General features: G+C 49.5%; 1 protein-coding gene across 16 annotated transcripts in view; it reads left to right on the plus strand.

The window, feature by feature from the left end:
• Positions 1–15,070, plus strand: part of Ly6h (lymphocyte antigen 6 family member H) — a 49,146-nt gene extending 34,076 nt beyond the window's left edge. For 3 of the 16 annotated variants that reach the window (XM_050145001.1, XM_050145005.1, XM_050145003.1), the window contains 4 exons: positions 13,041–13,158; positions 13,612–13,739; positions 14,151–14,282; positions 14,513–15,069. In XM_050145001.1, the coding sequence (XP_050000958.1) occupies positions 13,673–13,739; positions 14,151–14,282; positions 14,513–14,748 (435 nt within the window). In that variant the 5' untranslated portion in view covers positions 13,041–13,158; positions 13,612–13,672 and the 3' untranslated portion in view covers positions 14,749–15,069. The other 13 variants (XM_050144996.1, XM_050144998.1, XM_050144997.1 and 10 more) reach the window with 11 other exon arrangements.
• Positions 15,071–25,905: the final 10,835 nt, after the last annotated feature.

Raw genomic sequence — 25,905 nt, forward strand, 5'->3', positions numbered from 1 at the left:
GGGGAGGAAGAGATGAGAAGGGGACAGAGAAAGAGCAGCAATAGGACAAAATGATGTGGGTGTAACTTACATGCTAATTCCCTGAACACTAAGGAGCTTCTAGATATATAGAAGGAGAAGATAGGAAAAAAATCAGAAATCATGAATGGACAGTTCCCAGATTCACCATGCATGTAGCTCCTAACTCCATGGATAGAAGCTCAGTATCTTCTTGATCAGGAAGCACATCTCCCCAAGACTGGCAGCTCTGGGTGATCAGCAGGTCGCCTTTGGGTTCAGAGGACTCACTGCCTGCAGGTGACACAGATACTTGCAGATGGACCGTCTTTCTGCCCACTTGAGGAACCCATTCCAAAGGTCACACCCGCACACGCAGTGGCACGCACCCAGTTCTCAGTGTAGTGACAGTTGTACCAGCTAAGGTGGGGAACCTCCCAAGGACCATTGCTACACGGCTGTCTGTGTACTGGTGCACAACCCTTCCCCCAGCATCACACGGCCCAAGAAAAGAGCACACAGGTCCTTCTTTGGGCTGTGCTGTTGCATAAAAATGCCACTGTGCTGCTGGCCTAAGGAGGGCGATGCCAACACAAGCAACTGTTTCTCATGTCGGCAACAAAGGAATGAGACACATCCCAGGTGAAGGGGAGACCTCAGAAGAGGAGACAGGGTGGAGCAATAGGGGTGGAACCACAGGGATGGTGCATCTGCCAAGGCACCTTGCCCTGGAGTTCTGGCTTTGTAATATTATGAGCATTTTTACCCACATAGTAAAAATGGTAGGTTAAAAAAAAAACAAATCCTTTTGAGCTGGGCAGAATGGTGCATGCCTACGATTCCGGCTCTCAGGAGGTGATGGCAGGGAAGCCGGAGTTCATAGTGTTAAAGGGTGTCTGTGCCTATCCATGGACCAGCTCCCCCCACCCCTGCCTCTCAAACAGCAGCAGTAGCAAAACCCTTCGAATGGGAAAACAGCCAAGATAAGAGTGCCCAGCCATATGTCAAGTCGGCAGGAACTTCGCAGGAAGGATAAGGAGAGAAAGGTAGCAGCCTCCGAATGTTGTTCTCTGAAGGCCCGGAGAACAAAGATGGTGTGGCAGCATCAGGGCAAGATGACCTGCAAAGCTACGCTCGCTCGCGTTAACTCGCAGCCGTCTTGTTTGTAATAACGGCAGTGTATTTTTGAAGCCTCACAAAGCAAGCAAACAAGCGGATGTTGTGGATGATGTCTTCCCCCGCAGTAGCGTTTTAAGGGAAGAGACACAGGTTAAACGGATGACGAATAAAACCGTTGAAGCCTTGAATTTGAAGTGATGAGCGAGCAAGTGTTTCTGGAAACAAATTGTTCATGCTTTCTGATTGTTTCTCCTTTAGGAGAGGGTGCCTGTTTCCTGATGTTCCTTGTGCTGCAGTTCTGGCGTGGTTTGTCCCCCAAAGGTTTATAATGCTCAGAGCTTTATCCAAATCTGGTGGTACGAGGAGTGGGACCTTAAAAAGGTGGGGCCTCATGAAAGTTCTCGGGGCTCACCCTCAAGGGGGGAATGGATTCATGCTGTCTGGGGAGCGCGTGGATTCTCATGGGATAGGATTAATTCATGACAGTGAGAGGGTCTGGAAGAAAATTCAGCTTTCTTAGCTGCCTGCCTTGCTTCCTCTCTCACTATGCAACCTTCATGGTGTTTGTGTGTGTGTGTGTGTGTGTGTATGCACACATGTGCCACAACATATAGAGGTCAAGTGTCTGTCCCTACCTTCTTCCACCTTATTTGAAATGGGGTCTCTTGTTCACCGCCACACACACCAGGAACTTCTCCCTCTCCACTCCCCAGTTCCTACAAGAGTGCTGAGATCACAGCGCTACTGGACCCAGCTGTGTGTGGGCTCTAGGGATTAAACTCACTCAGGTCCTCAGTCTTGTATGACAGACACTTTACCCACCGAACACTTTGCCCCATCTTTTCTTTACATGTGACCTGAGTGTCAGGGCATGTGGCACTGAGCACCCTCAGTGTGGGCTTCAGATGCTCGTGTGAGAGGCAAAAACTGTGGGAAAACATAAGACTCCAGGGCAGGAAGTAGAGGGACCATGAGGGAGTTCCCAGAGCTGAGCAACATCACAGAAAGTGCCAGGGTCCTGTGCAGCACCGCACACACCCACATGGCTGCAGTATAGAGCACGCGCGCGCGAGCGCTCTCTCTCTCTCTCTCTCTCTCTCTCTCTCTCTCTCTCTCTCTCTCTCTCTCCCCCCCCCAGCAATTGCTTAGAACATCACCTGACCTTCAAATCTGACAATCTACACCCATCTGTTGACTGAAAAGCCTGGGAAGTTCGTGTCCACACCAAGGCCTGGGGTGTAAAAGCCACAGCTGGTGTCCAGCATCTAACGACAGGCCCTACTTGTGGACATTCATTTGAGCAATTGTTCCTCAGTGAGGTAAAGGAGCATTGCTAGCCTGCAGTGACACATGTCAAGGAATGACACAAAATAACATACCATGTGTGGTGCCTAGGCTTTTTTTCTTTTCTATTCTATTCTTTTTTTTTTTTGGTTTGTTAACAAACACAAGCTAAGGCCATCTGGAAAGAAGGAATTTTAACTGAGAAACTGTCTGTCTCTATCAAGTTGGCCTGCAGGCATGTCTGCGGGGGCATTTTCTTAATTAATGGTGGATGTGGGAGGGCCCAGTCCACTGGGGACAACTTATCCTTGAGGCAGATTGTCCCGGTTTATATAAGAAAGCAGGCTGAGCAAGTGATGGGAGCAAGCCAGTAAACATCACCCCTCCTTGAGTTCCCGCCCTGACTCCACTCCATGTCGGACTGTGACCGAGCAGCTGTAAGCTGAAACAAACCCTTTCCTCCCCAGGTTGGATTTGGTCGGTGTTTAATCACAGAAAAGGATAGCAGACCAAGACAGCCCTGATTTCCACTCCCACCAGGGCCAGGGCAGACAACACTTAGCTACAACCCCTTCTCTTACATTTTTGCTTGTGAGCCTCGCTTTTCATAGCTGAGCCATTTTTCTCCAGCCCCAATACAGACTTTTCAAATTTCCTAATGGTTGCCTTGGGAAATGAGGAGAACTGTGAGTGGGCAGGAGGGAATTTGGGATGTGTGTATGACGGAAATGTTTGGTTTGCAGAGGACTTTGGGTGTCATGTGGCTGATAGAATTTGCTGTGGAATGGCTCACCCATTTCACTAAGTCAGATTTTTACCTCTGATATCACAGTGCACTGTTGACTAGCCAATGGCACACATGCTGGGGTCTCAGGGGGACGATGCAGATGTCCACAGCTCCTTTGGAAGCCCTTCAAGAAGGCAAGATGGGAGGGAGGGCTGGAGGGAAGGAAGACACCCGGCTAACAGAGAGCCTGTGGTGCTGGGCTTGTTGGGGCTGCTTGTTCAATTCTTCCAACTTCTTCTGGGCCTAAAGTCTTCCATAATAAAACACTTAGGTTCGAGGATGGACCACTCAACCTGAAGAGGCTCCACTGGTCATGGGCACACTTATAATCCCAGCACAGGGGAGGTGGAGACAGGAGGATCCCTGAAGCCCATTGGCTACCAGGCTAGCCTGTTTGGTGAGCTGAAGAGGAGCAAGGCAGCTTGGCTGCCATGAGAGAGTCCTACATGGTAGGCATTTAGGCCAGCAGAGATTTATTCTCATTCTCTCATGCAGTTCAAAGCTAAAGGGTAGATTTTGTTGTTCTAGAAGGGTCTTGTAAAGAGCAAGCAAGAGAGATACTCCTGAGCCACACTGAGGCTAGAATAGAAGGTTCTGAATTTGTTTGTATTTGAGCTAAACTCTCGCTCTGTAACCCAGGCTGGTCTTAACCTTATGGCAATCCTCCTGCTGTAGCCTTCCAAGTACTGGAGTTACAGGTGTGTGATATCATACTCAGCCAAGGCTTGAAGTTTTAAATCAAGGTGTCAGCAAGTCTCTGAGGGTCAAGAGAGGGTCTTCCCACCATCCGGGCCTAGCTGCAGGCTTGACTCGTGGTCAAATGACACCCTCACTATGTATCTCTTCTTCTGGTTCCTGTTGAGGGCATGTCACTGGGAAGTTTTAGGAAAGAATGATTTCTTTATGTCATGGGTATGAACAACTGCAATAGGACCAGCTTCTGTGACTCCTCCAAGCTCAGTCTCAGGGATCCGGGCAGCACTGACCAAAGCAGCAAGCTCTGCAGCATGCATGCCTCAGCATCCCCTCGCAGCTCATCCCTGCCATCTGCTCTCTTCTCTCTGGTTCTGGGACTCTTGGGTTCTGGGCTGCTAATGATGTACTAAATGGAACCTTGGCGCTGTCCCTGGTTCTGACTGGCAACTCCATCTTAACAGTCCTTTACATAAGAAAAGAGATCTAGGAGTAGAAGAGTTGGCTCAACAGTTGAGAGCACTTGTTGATTTTGTGGGGAACTGGGGTTCGAGTTCCATCACCTACTTGGTGTCTCCCAATCATCGGTAACTCCAGTTTCAGGGAATCTGATGTCCTCTTTTTACCTCCATGGGCATACTTATTATCCTAGCTCAGGGGAAGTGGAGACAGGACAATCTCTGAAGTGCACTGGCTACCGGGCCAGGCTCTTTGGTGAGCTCCAGAGAGGCCTCAAAAATCAGTGTACTCTCTCTCCCTCCCTCCCTCTCTTTCCTTGGCTGGCTTGGAACTTTCTATGCAGACCCAGCTGGCTTGGAGCTCACAGAGATCCACCCACATTTGCCTCCTGGGTGCTGGGATTAAAGGTGTGTCCCACCATGCCCAGCCAAGATGGACAGTTTCTGGTGAACCACACCCAGGTTGACCACTGACCTCCACAAACATGAACACACACGTGCACCCCCCCCCCACACGAACATATACACACAACTGCAGATACACACCAAAAGTAAATAAGTAACTAACAAACACTGGGCCGTGAGCACACAATCCTTTGTATGATACTTAGCAGAGTGTCCCTGGCAAGGTCAAGACCCACTGTCCATAGCCCTAGGGACAGCAGTATGGGCCAGGTTAGGTTGGAAGAGGGCAGTCAAAGCCCACTCCCTGAGGGAGGCTGCCCAGGCTACAGGGGCCAGGTCACACCTTGGCAATTCATTTTTCATTTTTTTTTTCAAAAAAAAAAACCTCCCCCCTTTTTTCCGCTGCTAATCATGGCTACCATTGTTATTGCCTGCAAAAATCCTGATAGGGAAAACCAACAGACCGCAAGCATCAGGAGGAACTCAAAGCAGCCTAGAAACCAGGTTGGGAATCTCGTCTCCCTGGCAACCAAGTCCAGCCTGGGGAGAGCAGGTCTCAGGCTCTCCATTTTCTGTGCTCCCGAGGGGCCACCCCTCCCCTCCTCACACATTATTCTTTCTCCCTTCTAGCTTCCTCCTGTACCCTGCCCCCACCCCAGCTCCTGCATAAGCCAGTCCTTACCCACCTGTGTTTCCCCGCGTGGCAGGCAGATTGCCTTCAAATGCAGGGGCTTAAAACAGCAAATTCGTTTCCTCTTGCTGCCTCTGCAGGAATCCAGGTGCTTTGCTGGGGACTCTAAATTGAGATCTCACGACAGGCTGGGGCTTCTGGCCCACCTGCGAGCTTGGACGAGGGGGGTCTACTCCCAAACCCACTCGTGGGGTATTGACAGGCTCCAACCTTGTCACTTATGCTTCTTTACGAGGTGGCTATACCAGGACTGGGGCCATGTAAATGCTGAGAGAACCAAGACAGAAGCCATAGTCTTTGTGATTCATTCTTGAAGGTGCTGTCTTTGTTAAAAAGCAAGTTCATTTAGCTTGGGCCTAGGGAGGGGGTGAGTGAGATCACAGGATGCCTGAGGGTGGTGCCTGGTGGGGGGGCTGGCTTCCCTGCAAGCCCATTTCACCACCTCTCCTTGATACTGATATTTGGGGCCACAGGGACTTCCTACATGTCTGAACAGAAGTCTGCCAGAGGGTTTCATCTTGGGAATGGACTAGCAGTGCTCAGGAAAGACCCCCATGCCATGGAGGACCCTCACAGCCTGTATGGAACTCCAGGATCAACAGACACGCAGAAATACTGTCCTGTCCCCTGCCTCATGAAGGGTAGAATGGGGTAAGAAATGGACGAGCCAAAAGTGGTTAAAGATGGCCAGATCTGGGCGCTGTCCTGCCTTAACCCATCCTTCGACCTCATGGCTTTCTGCAGTGCACAGCCTGAGCCACCCTCTGCTTCTTCCCATCTCTTTGTTTCCCCTCAGGGAAATTTGCCCACTTTCTTAGCTACATCCTTGGGTGTTCTCTACCGCACACACAACAGCCCAGGCTGCCTTCCTGTCAGCCTGGCTAGCCCAGTCTGCCTTCTTCCCCAGCACAGGAGCCCCACAGACAGGAAGCATCATGCTGGCAGAGAGGTCCTGAATGAGGACCAGCTGATGGAAGGCACTGAGGGCAAGGGTATACTTGCTGGGTGCTCCTATATCTTAAATCCCATCCCTGCTGGTTGCTTTTTGTGACCAGGGAAGGCCAGAATGGACTACAGGGGGCCCTGATCGTCATCCATCACCGGTGTCCTACACTGCTCAGGATTCTCCAGAGACTGAATGGGTGTGTGAATATGCAGGGTTATTTTAAAGGAGGGGGTTCATATGATTGCGGGGATTGACAGTTCTAATCCCTGCAGGTGGGTCAACAGGCAGGAGCCCAGAGCAACCATGCCCAAAGCTAGAACTGGCAGGATTCCTACCTGTTCAGGTACCCTGAAGCTTCCCTTCTACTCAGACCTTCAGCTGATTAGAAGTGACCTACCCACACTGTGGAGTACTGTTTACTTAATCAAGATTCTTTTTAAAAATTGTTTTTATTGAGCTATATGTTTTTCTCCCCTCCCCTCCCTTCTGCTACCCTCCCCTTCTACCCATGCTCCCAATTTACTCAGGAAATCTTGTCCTTTTCTACTTCCCATGTAGATTAGATCCATGTATGTCTCTCTTAGGATCCTCTTTGTTGTCTAGGTTCTCTGGGATTGTGAATGGTAGGCTGGTTTTCTTTGCTTTATATCTAAAAAAGTGTCTGAGTACATATGATATTTGTCTTTCTGGGTCTGGGTTACCTCACTTAATATGATGTTTTCTAGAGCTATCCATTTGTCTACAAAATCTCAAGATGTCATTTTTTTCCACTGTGTAGTACTCCATTGTGTAAATGTACCAACTTTTCCTCATCCATTCTTTGGTCGAGGGGCATCTACATTGTTTCCAGGCTCTGGCTATGACAAACAATGCTGCTATGAACATAGCTGAGCACATGTCCCTATGGTATGTACTTAATAAAGATTTAAATGTTAATCTATGCTCTAGAGAGATGGGCCAGTGAGTAAAGGTTCCTGCTGCTAAACCTTAAATTCAAGCTCTAGGACCCACACAATGGAAGGGGAGAACTGACTCCTATATGTTATCTTTTGACCTCTGACATCTGCCCTGCCTATATAGCAATTTTTTCCTAGATAAGCCTCCATCATGGAGGAAAGCTGGTTAAGACACAGGACTCAGAATTTTTTTTTTTTTTTTTTTTTTTTTTGTTTTTCGAGACAGGGTTTCTCTGTAGCTTTGGTGCCTGTCCTGGAACTAGCTCTTGTAGACCAGGCTGGCCTCGAACTCCCAGAGATCTGCCTGCCTCTGCCTCCTGAGTGCTGGGATTATAGGTGTGCGCCACCACCACCTGCCTAGGACTCAGGATGTTGTAAAGGGAGAGGAAACTGTCGATCCTGTAGTGAAGTTCTTTAAATTCAGGAAATAAAAAACAACAAGGCCTCAGGAAGTTCCTGAAACCAACTAGACTCACTAGGGCCCTTACCTAGCAAATGTATATAAGCAGCAAGGGCCACTGGGACTACTCTGAGACCAACCAAACCACCTGAGAGAGACAGAGAGTAGCCGAGCTGCCCGAGAGAGACACTCTCCAACCCGTGGCTCTGCCTGCAGGTCGTGCGGTGTGCCTTGGTTTCTAGCCTTCCTGAACTTATTGCCTATCCTAGGATGGACTTTTGGTGATCCAGCTGTCTTTGAGTCATTTCTGTCCTGCAAGGAGTCCCCATATTCACTAAAATCTGTTGGTTCAGCAAGTTGGACTTTGGTGGTATCTTGCTTGGTCTGCTGTGGTTCCCTATCTGGGGTGACAGATAACTGCTCCTATCTCCCCTGTAATAACGTTACACAACACACCCACAGTCATGGCGCATCCCCCAAATATAAATAAATAAGTACAATGTAATTAAGGTTAACCTGGCTGGGTCAGGTGGCACTCAGCTGGGCCACCTAGTGACTTGAGATTAGCACGGGCTACATAGTGAGACCCTAGGAATAAAGGAAAGAAGGAAAAGGAAACAATTGCTTGTTAAATGTTAATCTCATCCAAAAAATAATCCTCTAAGACACACCCAGAATAATGTTTGACTTATCATCTGAGTACCATGGGCTAGCAAGATATCACATAAAATTAGTTATATACTCTCCAACAGGAATTTTCTCACTTACAGTCCTCAGGGCACAGTCCATGCCTATACTGTGGACCCCAAACCATGAAGGTTCTGATATCTCGCCTCCCATGTCATCTCCCTGTTGATTCCCAGGCTCTCAGTCTTTCCACCCCACCCTCATCTTGCCTTCCTTCCAGCCCTGCATCCATAGCGTCTTTCCACTTCCAGCCTTTGCACGTGCCACCTGCCCCACGTGTGGTCCCTTCATTGAGAGCTGCCCGTGGTTGCCCTGGAAACCTTCCTCTGCATCCTGAGCATCCAAAGGAGTCTAAAGTTCATCGCTCACTTAGCTGCTTTTAACAATGCAGGGTCTTGGATCCCCCACCCCAGAGCAGCCTCCTGTCTGACACATACTGCTGCCCAGGGCTCCAGCTGTCTAGAAGCCACATGGCCGATGTCTTTGTTTGTATAAGATGACTTAGATTTCTCTTCTTGTAAGCCAGTTCTCTGTTCACTCTTGTATCTGGGCCTCCTTTTACCACCATGCTCCTTCTTGAAGTATCTTTTTACACGATTATTTAGTGAAGGGTGGTTAGTGGTAAAACTCTCTGAATTTTATCTGACAAATGTTTATTTAAACTATAAGATAGCCTTACAGTTGTGGTGGGGGATGCTTATAATCCCAGCTTTTGGAAAAGACAGAGGTATGGGGGATCAGGAGGTCAGGGCCAGTCTGGGCTATATAGCAAGTTCAAAGCCAGACTGAATTACATGAGAGCCTATCTTTAAAAAATAACACCCCCAAATCTCCTACAACAAACACAAAATAATCAACCAAAAACTTCAAGTCAGGGTACCAGCTTTCTTTTTGTTCTGACGGAAACACCTCTATAATCGATTAAAGGAGGGAGGATACACTATGGCTCCCTGTCTCAGAGGTGTCTGTCTATGTCCTTGGCACCAGGCTTTGGGCAGGACATCACTGCAAGAACATTTGATAGAGGGAGGGGGAGGGAAATGGGAGGCTGGGAGGAGGCGGAAACTTTTTTTTCTTATTCTCAATAAAAAAAAAAAAAAAAAGAACATTTGATAGAGAGGCTGTTCTAACTTCTTGGCCTACAGGAAGCCAAGAGACAGAAAGGGCCAGGGGCAGCTCCCCAGGACCTGCCACCAGTCCTCATTGCTCCATCCCCATTCCCTAAAGTTTTCAGGAAAATCCCCTATAGTGCTATCTGCTGGAGACAGGCACTTGGGGGGGGGTAACCTTTATCACCAAACGTAACAGTGTAGTGGTACCCACCTGGCACCTCGAAACTCCAGAGGCAGAGGTGGAAGGATAGTGGGTTAGAGGTCAGCTTGAGGTACCCAGCATGATCATGAAACAAGAAAGCAAAACCAAGGGAAGTGTTACATTTGATTAATAGTAGTATTTTAGAGGTACCAGGGAACCTTTAGATACACAATATATTGTAGAATAGTTAAAGGAAGCCAATCAACTTTTCATCCTCTCAAGTTTTCAGTGAAGACATTTAAAACGTTTTATCTTACTAATTAAAAAAATACATTGTATTAACTATTTCCCTGGGCTGTGTAACAGATCTTAATGACTTTCCCTCCTGTCTAAGGGACACTGTGTCTCCTGGTGCCTAGCACCTGGTCTTCGCCATTCTATCTCTGCTTCTCAAATGAGATCCTGCACACATTTCCCTCCTCAGCATCCTGCCAACACTTGTGGTACCCATCTTTCTTGTAATCATCATCCTAATTGATGTCAGGTCACATCTCATTATGGCCTGATAAGCGTTTCCCTGGTAACCAGTGATGTTCAGTATTTTTCTGCAAACCTGGAAACTGCCTGGATGCCTTCTTTTGAGCAGTGCCTACTTAGAGTCTTTGTCTATTTTCAGTCAGGCTCTTTGATTTCTTGCTACTAAACTGTTCTTTAAACTTTTGGTTAGATGAAAAAATTTGTTTTGCACTTAATTTTGGAAAACGGTGCACAAAAGCCTGAGTTAGGAAGGTTTTTTTTTTTTGCCTTCTTTTTACTCTAAAGATACTATTTCATTCTCTTTGGTTTTAATAGTCTTTCCACAAGATTCATTAGAATTATTGCCTTCATTTTTTAGATTTTCCTGTCTTGGGTGGTCTGCAATTTCACTATGCTCTGCTTAGATAACCTGCCATTTGTTATTTTACTTATTATACATTAGAATCTTTACCCACACTTACCTTCACCGGTTCTGACTTATTTTAAAATAGAATGTCTCCAAAAACCAACTTTGAGATTTCAATTAGACTTTCCTTGGCTCTCTGCACACAATTTTTGGTAGTTCTTTATGTGTCTCAACTTGTGTTGCATTCCTGATTACGCCTGGGCAGGAGTTCTACCACTGAACTATAACCCTGGCCTTTCTTGATGATTTCTTTAGATTTGTCTTCCAGTTCATAAATTCCCTCTTCATCTGTGTCTACTTTGCTGGCCAACTCTGCTGAGTTTTTTTTTTTTCTAAGAACAACTTTGTTAAAATATAACACATTACATAACAGACAATGTATTCTTTATTGGATACATTTCGGTGACTTGTAGTGTATTAACAAAGTTGCGTATCCATCACCATGATCTAATTGTGGGGCATTTCATTACTACAAAATGAAATTTTAATCACCTCACTTATTAATAGTGTCCCAAACCAGTCATTCTCGCTCCCTCCCTCCCCCATATTTGGCTAATCTTTTTGTCTTTGTTGGATTTTTAAATTTTGTGCATTTCACGTAAATAAAATGTTTTTTGTTTTTGATTTTTTTTGTTTTTGTTGTTTGTTTGCCTGGTTTGTTGTTGCTGTTCCTTCTTTCTTGGTGACTGGCTTCTTTTACTGATAATACTTCCAAGGTTTCCGTTGATCTTTAATCATTTAAGTGAAGTCTCCAGGTTTTCTTTCTTTCAGATAAACTTGCTGTTCAGCTTGTGGCTACAGGGTCCTTCCTTAGCATGTCTTTCTCTCTCTCTTTTTCTAAAAATTGATTTTATTGAGCTATACATTTTTCTGTGCTCCCCTCCCTTCCTCTCCCATTGTCCCCTTCAGCCCTCTCCCATGGTCCCCATGATCCCAATTTACTCAGGAGATCTTGTCTTTTTCTACTTCCCATGTAGATTAGATCCATGTATGTTTCTCCTAGGGTCCTCATTGTTGTCTAGGTTCTCTGGTATCTTTAGCACGTCTTAATAAGCACATTATCTTTGTAGTCTAAGATCTCTGTGTAACTCTTTGGTTTGATCTCCGTGTAACTCTGGTTTACTAGCATTGGAGGTAAATTTAGACAGGCCATCAGCTTTTCCAAGTGGTGGTCTTGATGAACTGGGTTCACGGACCATTCACTGGCCGGCCCGCAGCCCGCTCTCTGCATTTCCACAGAAAACACTTACCTAGAAGCCTCCCCAGCCCCTTCTACTCTGCAAGAATCCATACTAAGGCTCATCCTCCGATCTGCACAGGTTCTGCCCCGCAGATTGGCTCTGGACTCCATTATGGGATTGACTCGTTTGAAGAGAATTGTGCACGAACTAATTCTTACCCTCTGCACTCTCTTCATCTAGATCTTTTCTTCAAAATGTCCAGTCCCTCTCTTTGTCAGCACTCCGAACTACTCAAGTGCTCGGGATGTTTGGTCTCATTATCGGCGTGTCACCTAGGGACTGGTGCGGCACTGGACAGGAGGCTCTATGACTGTGTGTTCCCCTTACCTGTAACTTAACACCCAGACGGCAAGGCGATGTGCAGTACATTGAAGTAATGCATATGCGGTTTAGAATAAGGAGCACAGACACTGTGCGCTCAAACTGACAGTCCAGGCTGCCACGTCTGGTAAGGATCTGATATAGTGACAGTCATTTGTCTGGTGTAAGGTTCGTGGGCAGAGCAGGCAGAAACCAAGGTCCGCCTAGGGATGAGAAGGAGCAATGGTAACTGTGGCTTCTGCAGAGCCCAGGAGAGATAGAAGGACCAGGTGGAGTGCGAGGTGTGAATCTGGCCAACCCAGACCAGGATTGTCACCTTCTGGGTGTGGGTGTGGTTGGTGACAAAAGTCCCTGGGGCTGAGTTGATGGTGGGCGTCGTGGGTGCTCTTAGGAATGGAATTGACGGGAACAATCGGAAGCAAGGTGGAGGTTGGAGAGGGAGGAGCCCCAAGGCTGGGCGTCGGAACCCCATGACCGACCACTCTTTCCCTCCTTCGCTGCGTCTTTGTGCATTTCGCTTCCTTTAGCAGCCAATGCTCTTCCGAGAATCTGCAAGGGGACCACAACCAAGCAGAGGGGGAGGATCCTCCCACGCAGGGTAGGGAGGTGGATAGGGGTGGGGGGGGGCAGCTGCTGCAGGAGTGGGAGGCCTAAGGGGGCGTTGCACGCGGGCGAAAGGCGCAAAGGCCGAGTAGGGCGACCTGCTGCTTGGTCTCCAGCCCCGGGCACCCCCGCCCCGCTAGTCTCCCCACCGCGCGCGCAGCCCCCGCCCCGGCTCCGCCCCGCCCCTCGCGCGGGGTCCGCGTCTGCGGCTGCGTTCCCCGTAAGACGAAGCTGCGCCCCGGTTCCGGTCCGCAGGGAGACCGAAGGGCATCGCTTCCCGCGCCAGAACCGCTGCTGATCCCGGAGTGCTGACACCCCAGGGATGTGAGTGAGCCCCCGACCCTGAGGCCCGTACTCCACGCCCCTCTTCGCGGTGAGCGCCTAGGCGCGCGCGCAGGGACCAGGGGAGGGGTCTCGGCGCGGGGTTCCCGGCCCCCCAGCCCAGGGGTGGGGACGAGGACGGGGACGCGGCGCGCACCCCTCCCCCGCCGGCAGGTAAGGTGCGCTTCCTCCTCCCGCCTTCCCTGTCCAGACGCACCTACAGCTCCCTGGGGAGAGAAGACACCCTCCTCACGCAGGTGCAGGGCGAAGGTTGTGGGGACCTCTGGGCGGCCACCTCACTAGAGAGGGCAAATTTCTTTTCCCTGGCGGGGATACGGTGATGGTGGATGCTCTGGGTGATGGGTTGGGGGTGGGGCATCTCAGGCTCCTGTAAGGAACCCCCCCCCCCACTTCCCCGTGATTCCTGGGGAATGGTCGTTTCCTGGGTCCGAAAACGAAAGGGTCCTTGGTGTTGGATCCTCTGATTGAGGCTATTCCCCTCCAGGCCTGCCCCCCAGAGGACTCCTGTCTGCAGCCCCCGCTTCTCTCTCAGGCTCTCTCAGAGCATGCTGCCTGCGGCCATGAAGAGCCTCGGCCTGGCACTGCTGGCCTTGCTGCTGTGCCCCTCACCGGGTGAGTCGGGGGCCCGCGGGGAGGGGTCCCATATGAGTGGACCAGCACTCATATCTCAGCTCCAGCTACCTGGGCTCTCCCCCACCCGAAGGCATCCAGCGCCTTTCCACCGGGCTTCTGGTACTGCGAAGAGGTCCCTCGTTCTCAGAGGTCCAACGGGCTTCCTATTAAGTCGGGTGGGCCTTTCTGGTCTTGGAAACCTCCCATCTTTGAGGGTACTGTGTGGAGAAGCAAGAGGATGGGGGAGGCAGGATGTGCAGATACAGCCACAGGGTCAGCCTGGAGGCCCTTTGGTCGGGTCTTGTGGGAGTGGAACTCGTCTATGGGGCACAGGTTGGGGAAAAGGGGTGCAGGGTCTGGCTGTCCAGGCCTGGGTTCCTCTGGTCATCGTCCTCCCCATGCCCTGCCTAGCCCATGGCCTGTGGTGCCAGGACTGCACCCTGGCCAATTCCAGCCACTGCGCCCCGAAGCAGTGCCAGCCGACCGATACTGTTTGTGCCAGCGTGCGGATTACCGACCCCAGCAGCAGTAAGACTGGACCTGGTGAGGACACAGGGGCTACCGAAAGGCAGATGTGGGGAGAGGTCAGAGGTGTCTTCTGAATTCCTCTTGCCTGGGACAATAGCATGAGTTTGAGGCAAGACGATACTGGCTTGCTCCTCCGGGCTCCAAGTCCGAAACTGATCTTTAGGACCCGGGTCCTGGGGGGAGGGACAGCACTCAGATGGCGATGGTCCTCAGCATCATGCCTTCTCTCCCCCCCCCCCCTCCAGGCAGGAAGGATCATTCTGTGAACAAGATGTGCGCGTCCTCCTGCGACTTCGTTAAGCGGCACTTTTTCTCAGACTATCTGATGGGGTTCATTAACTCTGGGATCTTAAAAGTCGACGTGGACTGCTGCGAGAAAGATCTTTGCAACGGGGCGTCAGCAGTGGGGCGCAGCCCCTGGGCCCTGGCTGGGGGGCTCCTGCTCAGCCTGGGGCCTGCTCTCCTCTGGGCTCAGCCCTGAGGTCCCTCCCTCCCTCCTTCAGGGCCTTGGAGCTTGTCCCCTGAGCCTGTTGCTGCCCCGTCCCCCAGCCTGGCCTGGCTAGGATTGGGACAGCAAGAGCTTGGCAACAAGGTCTGTGGCTCTCAACCTCCCTAGATGTGAGCCTTCTCCGTTTCCCCACCAGTTCCATATCCCAGGCAGCTGGACATCTCCCGGAGACCAGACATCCTGGCAGAAAGCTGGGGCGGGGGGAGGGGGAGGGCAGGGGACAGGGACCCTCCAGGTCCCCAAGGGGAGGGAAACCAAGCCAGGGACAGCCCAACAGCCTGGCCTGAGGGGCATTAACTACAAAGAAATAAAGTCACTTCTGAGTCTTGTGCCTGGATCTGAGCCTGGGTGTTGGGGGTAGGGGAGGGTCTTGGTAGGGAGCAAGGGGCACCTGACAGGTGGGGGTGTGGTCAGGGGTTTGGAGTGGTGTATGTATATGCTGGGACACCTGGAGATGCCCTGGTAGTGCTGCTTGGGGCTGGGAGCTCGGGAGGGGACACTTAAGGAAGGTGGGGTGGGAGCTAAGATGGACAGAATCACACTGTGGGGCTGCGGAGGAGGTGTGAGAATTTTGCAAACTCACCACGGGTGTAAGGTGCTTCTAGATGCCTTCCACAGTGCACATGGGCAGCCTGTGTATGTGCCTTCTGCTGGTGCCAAGAGACCGCAGTCAGTGCCTACTCTGCTTACAGTCACACGGTCACACCTACAGGTGCCTGCACACACAGGTGCTGAAATACCCTCCCCAGCGTCCCCATCAGCTCATGTGGTGTGCCCAGATACACATTCACACCCTGCCTGGGATGCACATTTGCCCGACTGAAGACCTGTGTGCCTGTGCAGCTCTCTTTTGCTTCTCCCTGCCCTGAATCCCCAGGGGCTTGGATTTGGGTGGCTGAAAACCTTGGGGTGGTTGAAGGCCCTGGGGTTGCTTACAGTGGAAGTGGAACCCTCACTTCCTGGGCTCTGCCCTTTTGCTGGATATCTGCACCTGCTGCCCAGCTCTGAGCTGTCGTCCGCATGGATGGAGTTCTGAGCCCTGAAGATGCTGATCCCCATGCAAGGTGGCAAAGGTGGGCAGGATGGGGAAGACTTGTTCAGGTAGATGAGCTGTCCTGGCCCGTCCACCCCAGCTGCTGGTCTTCAGTTTCCTCCCTGAGTCCAGCCCTGCCTTCTGCTCCTTACCCAGATGTTCCACAGATGGTTTGTATGGACAGGCTCACCCTGTGACATTTAGTGGACACCCCAGGCATTCCCGGGGGCCTGAATTTTGGCCAGTGCTTCCCCCCATACAACCTGTAGCTGACCTAAACCCATGGCCACTGCTGGGCCCTGGCTCTGCCCAGAAAGGGAACTAGTTCCTGTAGGATCTAGCCTTGACATTGCTCCTGGGTACCAGGAGGAGGGTTTAGGTGGGGGACTGGGAGGGCGGAGCTTCCTGTCATCATTGATTGCTGTTGTCTGAACACAGACGGAAGACAGGTTAGTCCCTTTTGCATTTAAACCTGGCAGCAATGGGCCCTTCTGCTTGTTACCTCCTTCTAAAGTGCTGCCTCTGCTGGTGCCTGGTGCCTGGGGAGCCCAGAACACAGCTGGTGGCGGGAAAGGGTGTATATGGAAGTGTAGCAGGAAGGCTGTAAGTGCTGGGTGCCTGGGAGAAGTCCTTGAAGCCTCTGGAAGACCAAGCTGCCGGCTGGAGACGAGCTTGGAGCCCACGTTCGTTCAGGCAAACTTGTATGTGCCAAATGCATTGTCTGAATGGCCCTTAAGAACAAGGAGGAGGAGGATTTTGGCCTCGTTGAATAAATACATGAGATTAGAAGGGAAATTCTCTTGTACCTCCGAGGGGCTCCTGAGGGAAGGGTAGCAGGCACAGAGGGTCGGGCCCCTCCAGCAACCTCTGAGCTGACAATGTCCTTATCTAAAGGAGAGTTCCAGTGGTTAGCTTTGGTGTGGTATTGGGGAGCCTTCCACAGTGGTGATAGGTACAGGCTCTCAGGACAGGGCTGAGTGCTCCCTGCGTCCCTGGTCTTTACTTGTTTTAAAAATCACATTTAGTTTTGTTGTATTGTGAATCTGTGTGTGGCGCACACGTGAAGGGTAGAAGACAACGTGGGGGAGTCGGTTCTCTCTCTTTCTATCATGTGGGTTCTGGGGATGAAACTCAGCATCAGGCTTGGTTGCACATGCCTTCATGGGCTGAGCTGTCTCATTCCCCTCCTGGCCCATTTTGCCAAGCAGCTCCTTAGCGAAGCCCTCCTAGGGAGTTACCAAGTGACCTGTGGTTTCCAAGCTCCGACATGTCCTGGGAATGGACAGCAGGACTCGATTTAGCCACCCCTAAGGGAGAGGCCCCTCCCCCCAGATTTCTGTCACTGGCATTGGAGGGTCTGTCCTTGTCTCCTGTGCAGTGGTCCCAGCCTGTGGGTCATCACGCCTTTGGGGTCAAATGACCTTTTCACGGGGGTTGCATATCAGATATCCATACTAGATATTTACATTACGATTTATAACAGTAGCAAAATTAGAGTCACGAAGTAGCAATGAAATAGTTTTACAGTTGGGGGTCACCACTCCGTGAGGAACTGTATTAAAAGGTCACAGTATTAGGAAGATTGAGAACCACTGTGCTATGGTCTGAGGTGATCAGACGTGAAAGGGTGATTCTGAGGAAGGGGGAGGTGGGCATAGAGGAAATCTTAGGCAGAATAGATCCTCTAACAAGGCAATGACTCTCTCCTGCCAAGCTCATGTGTCCTTTCTGGCTGTGTATTGTCAGGGGTTTCTGTTCATCCAGTGGATACAGGATAGAGGGTTTCTGGCATCCCATCTGACATCATGTGGGCAACAGCTGAATGTCCTCGAGGTTCAATAGCCACAGTGTCCCTTGAGGAGCTCCTGGCGCCTTCCTTCTGACCTCCCATGCCGGCCTTGGTCTCTTCCTGGCATACACATCTCTTTGTGGGGCTGGCAGTTTGATGGGTACTTCCTTCTGTCTTGTTCTATGGTACTCTGTGTGCGCTCTGAGGCTGGAAACACTAAGGCCTATCTAATTCTCATACAGTCTGGGGCTTCCTGCCCCAGAACCATCTCTGTCTTCTTGTGAACCCACACCATGTGTTTCTTGGATGTTGACAGGTTTGGTAGCTACAGTGGCATCCATCCACCTGAGCTACATTGTGACAGGAGGGAGCTATTCCGAGTGGCTACTGTCTTTCAGTGTCGTGTAACCAAGCAACCAAATTTCGACGCGGATTTAAAACATGACCTTTACAACATGGTGCATTCCAGGCTGGACAGGATGCTCAAGATTCGCTACCCTGTGGGTTTTGCCGCACAGGTCTTTGCTGTGCCTTCTCGATTTGGAGAAGCCTTTCAATGTCTCTGAGGCAAGTGACACACACTCATGACTCCTCTGGGAACATTGCCACTTCTCCCCTTGATTCAGATATCGGTGAAGTCTCCCAGAGTCTCCTCTGTTAGAATCCATTTAGAGTTCGCTCTCTGGGGTCTGAAACTGGGCTGCAGGCACGGCCCTTCTCACTCAGATACTTCAGGGACTCTGGAATGACATCACTCTGTAGGCTCCTGTAGCTTCCTTCACACTGGCTGCTTATCTCCCTATGTGTGTATCACTGGGCAATCCATAGTATAATGGGGCGTACCCTTGCTTCTAAATCTAATTATTCATATTTGTTTGGGAAGCTGATACTTTTGGCTTTCTGGGTGATATTCTGTTTGTCAGTGGCCCACTCCGTATGAGCAAGCAAATGAGAACCACCGACAGGCCCTTGTGCTTCCAGAAGCTGACACCCTGTTTGCCTTTCTGAGAGGTGAATGGCCACCCCTAGGAGGAGGCGCTCAGGCACTTCAGAAGGGAGCATGTCGTCAAGTGGAGGGGGTATCCATTCAGCTAGGACATTCCTGTCATGAATGTACCCCCAAGGTCCCGGATCTGAGGGCCGTGATGGTGAGCCACAGGCATCCCCAGAAGGGACAGTTTGGGGGAGTCAACACATGCAAGGAAGAAGATCCTCTTGGCTGATGACCACTAGGCCGACATGAGTTTCACAGATACCTAGTGACAGGCGTGATATCTGCTTTCCCCGCCCTTCCTTGGCACCACCTGGGAAGACAACAGGAATGGCTGCACTGAATAAGACAAGCATAGGCCTCCTTGATGAGAAGCTAGGTCTAGAAAGGAAGCAGTGGGAATACTACTCCATGCTCTTAGCTAGCTGAGTGGTCCCTGAACACACATTGCCCACTGTAGTGCAGACCCCAGAGTCTACCTGATAGCTCAGGCACAGAGTTTCATAGGACTTTGCTATGTCGAAGGTGGAGTCCAGCAGAGACACATGCTGCACCAGCTACATGGCCCCACCCCTGGGGTGGTGGCTCCAAGTCACATCTCCCTAAGCCATCCCCACTCACAGCCTCTGAGCAGCAAACTGCCTTTGGGCCTTGGGGCTGGGAGGTATAATTTCTAAATCCTGGTGTGTGTGTGGGGGGAGGTGGGGTCCAGATATGCAGAAGGGGCTGCACATTGAGACATATGCAGACCACACCGCAACTAGAGGGGAGGGAAGGAAACTCCCTGCTTCTAAAGTCACCATTGTCCTCATCAAGGCCTAAAACCACAATGGTTTGCGAGTGAAGACATCCAGCCTGGATTCCAGCTTTTGTTTTCTGGTCAGTTTCTATGTTCATGGCCCAGACTCTGCAATGTGGCTAAATGGTGTCAGCAGCCCTTAAGGTTTGTTTTGTTGTTTTTTGTTTGTTTGTTTTGTTTTGCTTTTGTTTTTTTTCCCAGAAGGCCTTTCCACTAGCTAAGGACTACGCTCCCAGGCTGTTACTCACCTTAGACTGTTTATCCATATTTCAATTCGATTTTTAAAGTCAAGAACGGCTGATGAATTTCAAAGAAAAGCTTTTTGCCATCTGTTGGCACAACCACACGTGTCCCTGGCTTAGTAAGCAGATAATTCGCTGAGTCCCATTGCCAGGTTTCCCGATGGCAAGTCACGCAGGCCCTCGTGCTGCGTTTTAAACAGGCAGTGTTCAGTCAGGATGTTTGTGTCATAGATTTGCCCTTGGTTCACTGACATCTTCATCAGAGGGGAGTTTAGCACTGTGACCTCTGTGCAGGGCCACAGGTGTCCTCTGCCTCCCACGCTCTGGAGCAGTTTGGCTGCTTGGGAATCAATGGAGTCCTCCAGCCTCGTGGGCAGCTGTCTGTCAGCCTCCGTGGGTATCCCCGTGCCCTCCCTGCTCTCTGTGTCCCTGGGGGCATAGGGTTCCCCTCCCATGGCACCAAGCACCCAGCACTTTTGCTCCTGATGTGCTCAGTTCATCCTATTGCTCCCACTTCAAGCATGAGAAGTGGTTTTGGGAGATCCAGGACATCAAGGATAAGATGGGAACAATGGTAGAGCATTTGTCTAGCATATATAGTCCTTGGGTTCAATACTCAGCTTTCCTTAAAAACAGAAGCATGAGGCTCCACAGATGGCTCAGCTGTTAAGAGCTGCTATTGCAGAGAACTTGGGTTCGGTTCCCAGCACCCACATGGAAGTTCGCAGCCATCCATAACTTCAGTTCCAGGGGATCCATCTCTCTCTTCTGACTTCTGTGGGTACCAGGCACATGTATGATGCAGGTACATATATGTAGGCAAAGCATGAACACACATAAAATAAATCTTAGGAAAGCAGAAAGGAGGGAAGGAAGGGAGAGATGGAAAGAGAGAGGGAGGAAGGGAGGGAGGGAGGTAAGTGGGCGGGTGTTGAGATGGAAGTCTTCACTGGTTTGCAGGAAATGCCAGACTGCTTCCATTCAGATTTCTCCTCTCCACTCCTTGCTCTCCAACCCTCCCTGAGCATCCTCACAGCCTGGTTCTGAGGTGTGAGGTGGAACATCCCAGTTAAGAACTGTTGTGCATGGGAGATTGGGGCTGGGTCTAGTCTCTGGCTTTGCTGGTCCAGGATTAGGGCTGGAAAGTGGTAGACACTATGGGCTCAAGGGAGGTTTTGTCCTTTCCCCACCCAGTTCCCTCCAGGACTCTGCACCACCCATACCCCATAATAAGCAAGGTGGGGAGGCATCAGAGGAGATGGAAAGAGCAGGGCAAATGTGCTGTTTTATTACTTGCTGGGTACTAAGTGCTAGGCAATAGGGCCTGGGAAGGAGTCATAGACAAGAGAGATGGAGCGGGTACTCCATGCATTCTTGTGTGCATGAGTGTGTGCACTCAGGGTATATGGGTAACTGGGGATATGGGAATTCATTTTCAGCAGAAGTTAACCCAAGTGGGAGGCAACCTACGTTTTAGATTCTAGAAGGCCCAAAGACTGGACTTAGTGATTACTGAGTGTTAAAATGTGGTAGTTGAGAGCCAAATGATCTTGGGCTATTTTCAGTCCCTTTGAAAGTCATTCGTTGCTTATCCTATGTCTAACATAACAGCTTTGGGACTACACTAAAAAACAAAAATACCAACCTTTAAAGTATCTTCTTAGCCACCCCGATCTTTTATCAATCCAAAAACTAAGACGGTTGCCAGAGAGTCTGGGGCTTCAACAGAGATGGCCCCATTCAGCTTTGCTACGGCGTGCCTATCCATTGTTTCCAACCTTTCATGTGTCTGTGCACACGTGAGTATGCATGTTCACATGCATGTGGGGAGTGTGTATGCGCATGCATTCCCGTGGAGGCCCAAAGCCAATGAGACCAAGTTTCTCTGGGCAGCCCTGGCTATCCTGGAACTCACTCTCTAGCCCAGGCTAGCCTCAAACTCACAGAGATCCACCTGCCTCTTCTTTCCAAGTGCTGAGATCAAAGGCATGTGCCACCACACCTGGCTGGTCAAATTATTTCTTGATCACCTTCCACCTTATTCAGTGAGGTAAGGTCTCTTGCTGAACCCAAAGCTCACCTTTGTGTCTAGTCCATCTGGGCAACCTGCTCTGCAGGCCCATCTCTGCCTTCACAGGAATTACAGTGGGTGGACACACCCACTGGCTGTTTCTATGCATTCTGGGAGTCCAAACTGCAATCCTCATGACTATGGCTCCAATGGCCCCACCCCCTCAGCCACTGTATTTAAAAGCATTGTAATTTACAGCTTTCTTTGTTCTGTCACTATGAAAATGTCATGGGACGGTTACCATATTGGAACATAGAGCTTGAGGAAACCTGAATCTATGTTCCTGAACAGTGGTCGTTCATGGTTTTGGTCCCAGAATAAACTATCGCTTACTCCCTTTAAAGCTAGAACTGTGTTTTTGCCTTGACTGTCAAGGTACTCAAAGTCAGGGCCTCAAGAACAATCCCCTTCCAGCCGAAGATTCTCCCAGATCTGCACCAGCTGACAGCAGGAGCCTTTGTACCCATCACCCAGCATGGCCTCCTCAGATGCCTGTTGTGAGCTCTTTCTGGGGCTCCGACCTCCCTTGGTTTGGGGGAAGGTCAATGTATTGTTTATTCTAATCTGACTGTTAGGATTCTGTTGACTATTTTTTTTTTTTTTTTTTTTTGGGCATATAGGGTTGCATTCAAAGCCTTTGTTTTAAGGTGTCCGTTTTTGTCTGTTTGCTCTTCCCCACCATTTGGTTTGTTTTTGTTGGTTTTCAGACCTCTGAGGGTACATTTGGTTAGCTAATTTGTCGGTCTCATCTCTGACTCCTCCTCCAACACCTAATTTAAAGGAGAGGGAAACTTTGGGGGGGGGAACAAAACAAAACATTATTTGGTACTCCAGCTGGGTTTTATGCTTGATAACTGCTAATTCAAGTTGCACGGGTTTTAAAAGACAACGAGGGGCATCTAACGGAAGATAACTTGACTTGGTGCTTCCCTCTCCGGGGAGCACTTAATGCCTCTAAATTGTTGTGTGCGTCTGCTAAATGAGATGTCCTAGGTAATAGGATTATAGAACACAAACAGGGCAGCCTGTTCTTGCTGGATTTTTAAACACATCTAAAGAAAGAAAAAAAAAGTTGAGAAAATTGGTAATTCACAAATTAATAGTAAGAGTTCTAAGTCAGAAAGAGATGATAAAAAATAAATAGAAAATTAACAAGAGGATTTTAGAGACTGTGTTAAGAACTGAAGGTAAATTCTGAAGCTGCTCTCAGTCCCACAGCTCGAGAACCCTTGACCCTCCCCCTCTCCTTTACCTCTGAGCAGAATGCTCAGTATCACAGGAAGGAACTGTTGTGGCCTTTTTTCTTCTCTCTCTCTCTCTCTCTCTCTCTCTCTCTCTCTCTCTCTCTGTCTCTCTCTCTCTCCTTCCTTCCTTCCTTCCTTCCTTTCTTCATTCTTTTTTTTAAATAAAACCTAGAGGGAAAGGTTTTTACAGCCAATAAAAAATTCCCACTTGTAAAGATGACCATCTCAGCTGATTAACCGGTAAAAAGGGAGAGATGGTCTTCTGATCCTGTATAGCAAGCTTCGCCTTTGGCCTTTCCTCTCCTGCTAGGACATCAACGACGCAGCCTAGGGACATGAAGCTGTAAACATCCTACTTTGTGGTGGTAAGAAGCACACTTGGTGTTGTATGTGTTCATGGCACTTGTTTCTTTTTTTATTTAAAAAAATTGGGGGCCGGGCGGTGGTGGCGCGTGCCTTTAATCCTAGCACTCGGGAGGCAGAGGCAGGCGGATCTCTGTGAGTTGAGACCAGCCTGGTCTACAAGAGCTAGCTCCAGGACAGGCTCCAAAACCACAGAGAAACCCTGTCTCGAAAAACAAAAACAAAAACAAAAAAAAATTGGTCATTAATTTAATCAAGTTATTTTTAAATTTTTAAATGGAAGTCCACTATGTAGCCCTAGTTGGCCTGAAACTTGCTAAGTAGGACAGGTTAGTCTCAGATTCACAGAGATCCACCTGCCTCCGCCTCCCCAGTGCTGGCATTTAAAGATATGTGCCACCATGCCCAGCTGCAATGGAAAGGTTTTTTGGAGAGGCCCGGAGTATCAGCCTTTCATACAAATGGAGGCCAGCCGGGTTAACTTTAATCCAGAGTATTGGTCCAGCTATAGTGATGAATGCCAAAGAGAGGGAGAATTTGAACTCTATAATGAAGTCAGTGGTGTCGCCGATGACGGTTGCCTGGATGGGGAGGTGGGAGTCGGTGGCAATCTGATTCAAAAGATTAACCAGGGAAGGGATGCATCTTTTGGTCAGGAATGTGGGGACTCACATCCAACAATCTGTGAAGCTAGAATTCTTTCATTTATTTGATGCTTGGATGGCTTTTTGAGTGGTTTTATAGTAGGGGTGGAGCAGGTTAGGGTAACAAAGGCAGGGGAATTCCAGGAGACTGTATAAAAAGATCAGGGTCAAGCCAGTGGGTGGACATGGTGAAAGTGTCTGAGCAGATGAAATGATTCCACCAAGGACTGCAGATAGATAGCAGTCCTATGGAGCCGAGTAAGAAAAGCCCAAACAAAGCATGTTCGAGTATATTGGTGTCAGTAATAGCAAGAAATTTCTAAATATGAGTGATGCCCCTATATAAGGCAAGGGTGAGAGCCGGGGCTTTTTGTTTATTTTGTTTGTTTGTTTTGAGTATTCTGATCTAACTCTGAGGTTTGGGCACTGGAGAAGGGGAGAAAGGAGCCTTTATGAAGGCTTAGTCTGTGCATGAGGAATTCTGCACTCTGGTGAGGATTTTCCTTTCTTGACTAGCAGGAAGGACAGTTCTCCCTGGTAAGGAAAACCAGGGTCCCTCTGTATCCCTCTGTCTTCTGTCATGTCTCGTTCCATCAAGCCATGCTTAGGAATGACAGAAGGAACAGCCAGGGCCTCTGGGGCTCGAGGGCAAAGGCGCAGTCTTTCTTACTGCTTCCCTTGGTCCCCTGTGCCTCGACCACTTGGACTTTTGGTGGCTCTTTCAGTAGGATAACTACAATTTGGATCAGGAGTTTGGAAGTTGTTGTGATTTGAATGTGAAGTGTCCCTGGTAGTCCCCTGTGTCTGAACACTTGGTCTCCAGCTGGTGGCACTGTCTTGGAAGGTTGTGGGACCTTTAGGAGATGGAGCCTCACTGGAGGGAGTGAGTCACTGGACGCAGGAGTTGAGGCTTGATAGCTTAGACTCCCTTCTGCTCTCTTGTTCAAGACCATCAGTCTCACACCCTAGCTGCCATGCATTCCTGCCGTGACAGACTGTATCCCCTTAAACTACAAGCCAAAATGAATGCTCATCTCTGGAGCCTCACCTTGTCAGGTTAGAACAAGAGTAACCAACACTGCAGCCTCTGTCAGCTGTAGACAAAGAGAAGTGGGTTTAGTGGCTGAGTCCCAGGGTGATCAATGTACTCTATCTACCATTCCAGCTTGCTGCCCGTGAGTGTAGGGAAGGTAACCAAGACAACTTACAGAAGAGTTTTCTTTGGTTTGCATTTCCACTGGGAGAGGTCTCAGTACAAGGTAAGGCATGACAGCAGGCAGCCAGAGCAGGAAGCATAGAAACTACATCTTCAATCACAGATGCAAAGCAGAGAGAGAATGCTGGACAGAACGATGAACTCTTAAAGACCACCCCCCCAGTGATGCACTTCCTCCAGCAAGGCTGCACCACCTCCTCTACCAGCACCACTAACGGAGGGACCAAAAGTTAATTCCTGAGCCTATAGAGGAGATTTCTCATTCCAATAACCGCAGCGGGAAAGGCATACTTGGATCCTGTGTAGGTGTTAAGTCTGGCATCTTTGCAAGATGAGAGAGCTTTGGTGAAAGCAATAGACTTTGCCTTGTGTGCAGATGTACGAGGCAGTCAGGCTGAATTCTTTGTACTCTGGGCCATGGTTGTCACTGTTCCAAGTTCGGGAGTTGGGAGTGTCCCAAGTGTACCCTAAAACTTATGAGCACTGATATGTAATGGGTCCTGTTACAGGGAGGAGGGTTGTGACATTTAGAAGATTTTATTTCTGGATAGAAATGTTTAGATTTCCTAATAAGGTTTGGAACTGGATGAGGCAAGGGGTGGCAGGGTATTGATAGGATTATTGTGAGTGTTCGTCTGTCATCCATATGCAAGTGTGCTAGGCTCCTGGCAAGCAGTCTCTGCCCTGTGGCACAGAGACCAGCATTTAGCAGTGTTATCAAGTTGTTTAGAAAGGAAA

Source organism: Alexandromys fortis, unplaced genomic scaffold (assembly GCF_014885135.2).
Source record: "Alexandromys fortis isolate MF-2015 unplaced genomic scaffold, M_Fortis_MF-2015_v1.1 scaffold_2_1_26212458, whole genome shotgun sequence".
Taxonomy (NCBI): Eukaryota; Metazoa; Chordata; class Mammalia; order Rodentia; family Cricetidae; genus Alexandromys; species Alexandromys fortis.